The sequence below is a fragment of the Scleropages formosus genome, chromosome 13, assembly GCF_900964775.1.
Source record: "Scleropages formosus chromosome 13, fSclFor1.1, whole genome shotgun sequence".
NCBI lineage: Eukaryota > Metazoa > Chordata > Actinopteri > Osteoglossiformes > Osteoglossidae > Scleropages > Scleropages formosus.
This window is the reverse complement of record NC_041818.1, coordinates 16,377,048-16,386,520: the sequence shown is the minus strand read 5'-3', so window position 1 is coordinate 16,386,520 and position 9,473 is coordinate 16,377,048. Positions and strand designations below refer to the sequence as shown.

General features: G+C 41.0%; 2 protein-coding genes across 2 annotated transcripts; both read right to left on the bottom strand.

Moving 5' to 3' along the window:
• Positions 1-2,501: 2,501 nt before the first annotated feature.
• Positions 2,502-4,674, bottom strand: uqcrq (ubiquinol-cytochrome c reductase, complex III subunit VII). Its single transcript, XM_018756451.2, has 3 exons — positions 4,455-4,674; positions 3,674-3,849; positions 2,502-2,933 (listed from the first exon to the last, which is right to left on the bottom strand). Exons 2-3 carry the CDS (start codon positions 3,825-3,827, stop codon positions 2,839-2,841), a joined length of 249 nt encoding a protein of 82 aa, XP_018611967.1. The 5' UTR covers positions 3,828-3,849; positions 4,455-4,674; the 3' UTR covers positions 2,502-2,838.
• Positions 4,675-5,427: 753 nt separating this feature from the next.
• Positions 5,428-8,119, bottom strand: gdf9 (growth differentiation factor 9). The gene is made up of 2 exons (XM_018756326.2): positions 7,394-8,119; positions 5,428-7,129 (listed from the first exon to the last, which is right to left on the bottom strand). The coding sequence occupies exons 1-2, from the start codon at positions 7,770-7,772 to the stop codon at positions 6,195-6,197; spliced, it is 1,314 nt and encodes a 437-aa protein (XP_018611842.1). The 5' UTR covers positions 7,773-8,119; the 3' UTR covers positions 5,428-6,194.
• Between the last annotated feature and the right edge of the window lie 1,354 nt (positions 8,120-9,473).

Here is a 9,473-nt window from a genome sequence, read left to right as displayed (position 1 = left end):
TATTATAGTAAAATACACAAACACACACACACTAACTTGCAGCGTTTTTATCTGCAGCCTCTTTTGCCAGGTTGTTAAACTGTAGAGAAAAAAGCCATCTTTCTGATTGGCCAGAGGCCAGCTACTTCAGAAATGTTCCTTTAACAAAAGACATTTTTTTCTTTTTTTTTTTAAAATCTAAATAGACTTCTACAGATGCTTTGTATTGCTGTTTTAACCAAAGTACCTCCTCCTTACCAAAGGTGCTTTTGTCGCAGATTTGTTTCTCCTTTCACATGTTTTTGTGCCTTGTATTTTACATACAGGTTACCTACTTGGCCCACTTGTTGAAGCACACATACTGTTTTTGTATTCGTACATTGTTTGCTTTTAAATCATGCTTGGAATGAAAGCTGAGCATAGCCAATTTTATTATTATTATTATTATTATTATTATTATTTTTTTTTTTAAAAACAAAAAGCTGGACTGTTGAGAACACCACAGGCCAGAACAAAGGGGCAAACACTTCACACTGTGTGCAGAAATTCCTCCTGGAAGGTGTAGCTTATCCTATGTGGGGACCGTCGACAAGTGTCTGAGTCCAGGGAGAGTTGATGTATATCTTACACGTCCCATATCCTCAGCAGTGTTACAATTATACGTGATTCTGAAGTTGGGAAATTGTGGTTGGGTATTTATTTGTGTAAATCGCTACTTGTCCTGAACATCATAAGCTGTGTGGTAGTTTTAGGGCTGTGATGTGTGTAGAAATGGGTTTTGAAGAAAAAAGGTTTTACCTATGACTGTTCACACTTGAATGGAGCATTGAGATTTCTTGCAGTATTCCTCAACTCTGGAATAGTAATTCAGCACCTGTTTTTTATAGACTGGTAAATAAAAGCAGTCCTGGCAATCTTGCCATTAAAATACATAACAGGGAAGTATATGCACTTGCATTGTTAATGTGGTAATGTCTTATTTAGGATAAGGTACACATGAAACATGCTTGTTAGCCATAGATTTTATACATTTTTTTTTTTTAAAAAGTTGTTTAATATGAAATTTAGGGCGTGAAAACAGGGTTTATGTAAAACAATATGTAAATGTATGTTTATAGTGTTAATTTGTTTCAATGTTTGTGTCTTAGGTTCTCAATAGACACTTCAGAATTTGTTCCGTAGATGAGCAACTACATAGAATAAGGCCATCAAATGAAATTTGAATGCACATAAATTTTATGTTTATATTGCAGGTAAACATAACTTAAAACTTATTTTATATTAAAGCCATTTGCGTTGCTTGTTCTTTTGTACAATGTTATTCTTTAACTTTAAAAATGTACAAGAATAGGGATTATGTATACTTTTAATGATGTGGACACAGTAGATGATAGAGAACATTGTAATGTTTTCAAGTGGTATTTTGGGGGAGATGCTGGGGATATTGGACATTTGCCATATTTTGCACAGTAACTTCAGTCACTAGTTCCTTGGACTTTTGTGCAAACTCTTCAGTCTCCTGCTGCATTTTGTAGACAACAATCTATGCAGTTTCTTTTGCGATTTGCATCAAAACACTCATGCTTGTAGTACATTTCACGCCAGCTGAGGACAGACCTTTGCAGGGGATTATACACTGTACGTGATTTGGGACTTTTCCATCCATTTCAGACAGTCTGTGGTAGCACTGACCAAACTGCTGCTGCCCAGCTTGGAGGATTCACTCTGCTTTTAAAATGGGTATAACATACAAGTTCTGTTAACTTGTATTTGTAAAAACAGTTTGACAACCTCTTTTCATACTGTAGATTATGGGTTGTTGAGTTATTGCTTTTTAAGTTGCCTTCTATTCAGGGCTGCATAATCCAGTATTATCACCTTTTATAAGACATTTGGACTTAATATAAACATTTTCGGATATCCCACAAAAGCAATATTTGCATTTTTATGCAGTATATATGTATAAATCAGTGTGTTACGATAATCTTTGGTTCATTACTAAATAGCTAACTTGTATATAAATTGATATAACATGATTTGTCATATCTATGTGAGACTTTTGGAAGCTGTATGACACATACTTGACTGCAGTTATCCACTTTGTTATTGCTGTTTATCAGCAGCAATGTTAATGTGACCATATGGTATTAGTGGTAAAACCATGATTGGTAATTAGGACAAGGCTGGAAAACAGGATGTAAATAGTCAGCCATGTTTCTGTAACACCCCCGTTCACGGTTTCATGTTCAAAATTTATTGGGACATAAACACTACCAAATGGGGGTTTGTATGATTAATGGTTGTTTATAATGTTATCTTTGTGTTTAAGAGTCTTATTCAATACAGAGCTACAACTGGACTATTTTAAAAGGTATCACATTATGAATGCAATATGAATAATCTAAGGTACTCGAGTTCATACTCATGTCTTTAAGTGTAAGACATTCTTGTGAAGTGAATTAACTTCAGTCTGTCCTGTATATTTTTTGTATTGTATTAAGAATATATACAGTAACTGTTTCACACTGTATTTTAATAAAATGGCACAAAAATGTTTGGTAAATCTGACATTTTGTACAGTAAAATTCATTTTTGTTTAACAACTGCCTCTGTCTCATCCTTTGACACCTTTATGTACAGGTCACTAAACACATCAAAGTGTAGTGCTGTTTACATGTATAAGCCTTGATGGATTTTTCTTGTACAGTGAATGCATCAACACACTGGACAAAAATCCATTTCCCATAAATTTAGCCACACATCTGTACCTAAACATAAACAACAATAAGCTGATTTCCTTTATTGGTGAAAATGAGGTGACATCTGATAAGTGGAAAAAAGAAGAGGTGGTGCCAGACTTCACTCATCCTTCTCAAACTGTGTGGGGTCCTTCCGTTTGCTTTGTTCATGGACATGATTGCCCCAGGTGTAGGTTAAGTACGCTGCCACCATTGCTATAAAAAACAGAAGGCAGATGTCAGTCTTGCATCTTACTTTGAAATCACTTAACTGGTGAGATAAGACCCGGTGAAGGCGAGCTTAGGCTTTCCCCATTTCATAAAATCGGTGCAACAATATGCAGTAACTTTTGGTAGGGATACTAAAAATGTGCTAGTTATTGTCCCCCAGAACCTTTTCTGATCAGTGACTACTCATTGTTCCCCATCTGTCAAAGAATATTTGGTGGCACAGTGAGTAGCACTGCTGTCTCACAGTGCCTAGGTGGTGCAAGAGGACGGGGGTTCGATTCCCGCTCAGTCTGTGGGGGTTTCCTCTGGGTGCTCTTGTTTCCTTCCATAGTCCAAAGACATGCTGTTCAGGCTCACCCATAGTGTGTGAGTGACAGAGAGAGTGTGTTCCACTGATGTATGGATGAGTGACCCAGCGTAAGTAGTGTATCTAGCAGTGTAAGTCACCGCGGTGAATAAGGTGTGTGGGCTGATAACACTACATAAGAGTTCAATGGAAGTCAATTTAGAGAAAAAGTATCTGCTAAATAAATTAATGTAATTTGGCAGTTTGCCATTACTCTGCACTGCATTCCCCACATATTGTTTATGGCAAACACATGATGACCCAAACAGGACCACATCCAAAATGAGTAGTTAGTAAAGACCAAACTAAGTGTTGTGTTGCAAGAAGTTCCGGGAGCGCACGCAGCTGTTGCCTGCGAACAGGACAGGGCTGTACTTACGCGGCGCGACTTTGAACACGTTGGATCGGAATCGTCTCCACACGTTGGGGATTCCCTTGGAGAAGTAGTTGGCGAAGGCCCTCTGCTCGAAAGGGGACAGGCTGTAGGTGATGATGTGCCGCACCCTGGCCAGGTCTCCAAAGTGGCGGCCCATTCTGCCAGTAGTGTGTGTGTGTCTGAGGACGTAGCGTAGGGAAGAGAGGGTCATACACTCACCGAGCAACACACAACCAGGCAGATGACGACTGAACCTGAGTGACACACAAACCACGGCGGACACCAATAATATCTGTTTCCTTTACAAAAGTTAAGGACTAAGTCTAACTAAGAAGGTGAACACGCCGGTGACTGACGGGGATGCTCACACACGGTTCTTCGAAACTAGCCACTGATACTGATAGTTATTAATATAAATGATCCAGTTACCAGTACTAAAGCATGTTTCAGTTACTAGGAAATGAATGAAATTAAGACCCACCACCAGAGAGAAAATAAACCGCATGCATTCAGTAACAAGGAACAAACTGAATCGAAGAGGATTTTACTAAGTGGACTTAAAGAAAAGGGCACTGGAAAGACCTTGCGACTCAGTTTGACTTTCACATCCAGCTGCTGGTGGTGGGGATGGTCAGCAAACGCGACAGGTGAATATATCAACCTCAGCAAGCTTATTTTACCGACGCAACTCGATACTGGACGGATGGATAATAAGCTTTAAACATCCAAGAAATACACAATACCTTTCAATAAACGTTTATTAACCGAACCACTGTAACCTCACCTTTCACTCCAAGCAAGGTCCTGTAATGGCGCTGATTACGCTAAGTTGACCCCCGTCTTAAACTTCCGGGTGACGATTACCGTAATTACTAGTATATTCAGACCGCGTTTCGAGCAAAACGAGAGAGGGTATCGTAGTGCGCATACAGGATTCTCTCGAAAAGACTAATGCTTTGGGAAGTTGACGAAACAGTCGACGACGACTAGCCACTCGATAACTGGGCCTTTATTAAAGACAACGACCAAAGTTCGCTGTATTTACTGGAATATATCTCCCACCGATAAATGTACATTTGAAATGCGCTGTAATGACACAGTGTACACGGACCCTTTTCCTGCGTCTGTGTGAAGTCTACCGTAATTACTCATATCTACGGTTCCTGCTGATTTCAGAGTGAAAGCTGCCGTAATTACTTCCATATACAGACCTTAACGTTCAACCTTACCTCTTGATGGGATGTACCGTAATTACCTGTGTACGAGGCTCTTTTTCTGTTTTAAATCGAATTAATAGCTGGACTACCAAGTCTGCACAGAAGGGTGAAATTCTGACGATTTTAGGGAGGAAGTACGTTTCATTGCTTTTCATAGCGTCAAGTATCAACGATTGTTTTGGCCCCTCTTTACTTTATAAAGATTCTCCTCATACAGATATATATATATAGTTTATGTGGCAAACGCTTAGCAAGAAGAAGCTAATTTAGAAGGGATTCACATGATTAGAAATCAAAGTATACGCTTGGAAAAATGTACAAGTTGAAAATAAATTGTATCTTGCAGAAATGCTACTTCGTATCATAAGCTGGATCGTGAGGGCGAAGAGGCCTAACCATGCAAAGGACGTGTCATTTATCATATCCTCCGAGATTTTAAAAAAAAAAAAAAAAAAAAAAAAAAAAAAAAAAAAAAAAATTTTTCTTCCAGTTACACTTTCCAGAAAAGTTCAAAGACAAATGTCAGTTGGAAATGCGCTTGCTTTATTATACTCTTACGAACATTACAAAATATTCTATTGCTAGTATCACATCAGAAGCAGTCAAGGCAGGTGTTAAGAATCCATACATTTACTTATATAGACAGTGCATAAATACCTTGCTTTTACATGCATTTAGCCTAATCAATCTACATTACAGTAAGCATATCACAAGTTCATGGCTGATAATAAATATGGCCGGAACATCTAGTTGTCCAAATTAAAAGACAACTATTTGGACATGAATGGGATAATTGTCCATGAGACAACTATCTGTAGTCACCAGGTATAAAATTCACAGTAAAATTTTTGGCTAAGAGCTTGGGACTACAATTTCCTTATGTTGCCCAGAACAGGTTTGCTTAAAATGGTCAGTTCTGTTAGAGCAGGTAAGTAGAAACAAAAGTAACACCCAAAATAAATTCACACAAAAGAAAAAAATTAGATATTCATAATAATTAATAGGGGGGGAAGAAAAAAATCCATTTATGCACCCAACACTTTGTAACAATAGACAGAAATGACATAACAAAAGAAAAGCAGATCAGCACTTCCACATTTCCTTAATTTAACCAAAGTTGTCTAGAGAAATCAAACTCCCAAGTTCTCGTGATATTTTTTCTCTCTCTCCCCAAAGCTTTATGGTCATTTTAAGCAATTTAGTACAGTACATGTACAAGCAACAGTCCAAGAATGAGAAGATGCAAAAATCCAACTACTTCATGGTAACAAAGTTGTTTTATTCCGGTAAAACTTCAGTAGTAAGGTTTAGCGACATGTGCACTTTGTCGCAATCATTTCCTCGTATTCTTTGTAGGCAATGGAACCATCACTTTCAATGATTAAAACACTCAAGGGCTTGTACTCAGATGGCACACATGAAGGCCTAGGCACTGAGGAGTCAAGCTGCTCATAAATGATGTTCTGCACTATTGTGTGCACGGGAGAACCATAGATGGACTGCATAGCCCTTGGACAAATGCCTTTGCAGTAACGAGGGTTATATTTTTGGGGGGCTATTATCCAGTGATCCAGTTTGAGCTGGCTGAAGCTAACTCTAAAATCATACAGTTCACAATCGTCAGTTGGAAAGTCATACCTTGGTGAGTGGGCTGTTGGGTTGGCCACCGGACTTGTCACGGCCGCATCTCTTTTAGATGGTCGCCGTCTTCCATGCATAGGTCCTTTCTGCTTTGACTTTAAGAGGCTCAGGAAGTTATTCATAACCAGGCTTGGCCTTAAGCTTTCTGATCTTGCTGAAGATGGCCACCTTTGATATGCCACCTCACTGGTGTCATTAAGATACAAGAGGAGAGACGGTGACCTGAGGAAGAGTTCCATAGGCACTCTGCGCTCCTGGCTTCCACCAACTTCTTCCCCATTTTCAGCACAGGTCAGATTGATCAGCAGGTGGATTTCTTTCTTTTGAGACCTGATGATAGGGTGAAGGAAAGTAGTAACATCAATCTCTACCCATATCCGGCGACTTCTTTTTTCACTTCGGACACGGAAGCTGACAGAATGGTGCATTGTGGAGCAAAGCTTCTGGCCTGCATGTTCTTGTTCCTTTACATCCAAGTTGCAGAGAGATGCAAAGGATGTGGCCTGGTCTTTGTCGAGCGAGTAGAGCAGGATGGACTTCAGCAGCTGTTCCTGAGCCCTTACCCGGTCTAGGCTGTAGGAAAGATCTTGCATAGAAGACTCTGTGGGAGACCATATATAAAGAATATTCTAGAACTACCAACTCCTTCCTCTGGGTTCTTTATTAGAAAAGGAAACAGGACAAAGCCAAACGATCATTATTTTCATTTGTTTACCGTTTTACCAAATACTTTGCTCAAACTTACCAATAACAGAGCACACCATGCAACAAAAGAGATCTGAACATTTTTTTTTTTTTTTTTTTTTAAATTTAAAAAAAAGTCTAGGCTAAGTGTCAGAAGTGTTTTCAAGGCGAGTGTGGATACCTTCACTTCGCTCCAGACACTCATCCCTGGGAGCGATCAACCTCACGGTGTTGTACACATGGCTGGCGCTCCTGTCGGGCCTTCTCCCTTGTTTCAGGGAGATCTTGTACAGTCGTTTCATATACCGCACGTATCTGGACTCGGGTCTCAGTCTTGGGCGGGCTTCCCTTCCGACGGACTGCTCTGATAGCGCCTTCAGCTTGAGGGACAGTCTGCTGCCATAGTAGGGCATGACGGAATCGACGAGGGGCTCGTCCGGGACGGCGGTGGCGGCGGCGGCTTCTGCCGGCGAAGCGTGCGGAAAGAGACCGGACACGATGGGCAGAAGAGCCCCGGAAAAGCAGCAAAGCAGCACAAACACCTTGATCAGAGTCTCCATCGCAGCTAAATCCTTGAACAAAGGTTCATAAAAGAGTCCACAGAGAGCCTCGGGCAGCGAAGCCCGCGCGCCCTGGAGCGCTTTAAAGTGGCAGGTGCGCGCAATCGGCACCGCGTCCCTTAATGACCCAACCTGCCCACTTCTAGCTGCGCCTTCTCAAATATATATACACATTTCCTTACTAAGTCAAGCGGGTGGTTTAAAGCTAACCGACTTTCAAGACGACGCACACCTCGCAGAAAATGTCCTCAGTGTATAACATGTAGGTGAACAATTGGCGGCGTCTTGTTGAGCGTTTCGAAGGCGCTAAACGGAGGGTCGCAGCCTTCCCACTGAATTCACCGACTCGTCTCGGGTGCCGTTCCACTGGGCTGCTTCTGGAAAACTGACATTTATAAGGTTTCGCTGATGAACCCACATTCCCCCACATTTGTGGCGCTGTGAAACGCCGGGACAGCCTGGGCTCACGCTACACGTTTGATTTACGCCGCATCATTTGCGCTTCCAAAAAAATTATTATCCGAGAGGGAACTAACGGAAAATACTTCATCATGGCACTTTTTGCTCTGCTCATCCGTTAATTGAATCGAATACCTTTTGTAATGTTTGATGGTTTTTTCGCATTTACCATGGTACGCGACTGGACAACCCACAGGTTAACTAGTATTTCACTTTCGCAAAAACAAACATTAATTTGAAAGTGGGGAGGGTTTTTTTTTTTTTTTTCTTTTTTAAAAAAAACGAAAACGAATTCTTATTAATCTGCAACTTTTGAATCGGCCTTTGCGAGTTGACTACATGATCTTTTAAATATTGATATATTTGCAGGACCTAACCAGTCTTGGTTCTGTAAGACCACGATGCATGGGTTCTCTTTTCTCTATCCCGACACACATGTCAGTAATCTTTGAACTGAAATCAGTTAGGCGGCACGGTAGCACAGCGAGTAGCGCTGCTGTCTCCCAGCGCCTGGGTGGTGTGAGAGGACGTAGGTTCGAGCCCCACTCAGTCTGTGTGGAGTCTGCATGGGTTTCTGCCGAGTGCTCTGGTTTTCTCCCACAGTCCAAAGACATGCTATTCAGTGTGAGTGACAGAGAGTGTGTTCCACTGATGTATGGAGTGAAGTAGCTAGTGTATCTAGCCATGTAAGTCTTCTTGCTGAAGGAGGGGTGTGGACTGTTAACACTAGATAGTATCCGTTGTAAGTCGCTAGAGAAAAGCGTCTGCTACGTGACGATTTGCATACGCAGTACTGTATAGTGTCCCACTGGGACCCTGTCGGAGAACTCAGTTTTACTGGCTATGTCTGCCATCTGGAGGACATAACGAGCAGTTACACTCCCGGACATGTTCGGCTTTTCTTTGGCAGGGTACTGTAGTGCTTATAATGCTGAAATTTGACTTGCATTCTTACTGTTACATTTTTGGACGTTGAGATTACTACATGTGGAAAGGAATTTTACGTTAAATAAATTCTGTGCGCGATGTTCTAACCTTTAATTTTGTGTTTTGTGAGCTGAAGCATGTTTTTTTTCCTGTCGATAAGGAAAGTCGATTACTTGTTTATATTTGGTGTAATATTTGGACTTAATGTTGCGCCGCATGTGAGCGGTCCACAGGGTGAGCTCCCATCCTCGTACGCTAAGCTCCGCCCACTTTGTCCTAACGCTGTGATTGGTTCAATGGCTTCTCCGTTACCTT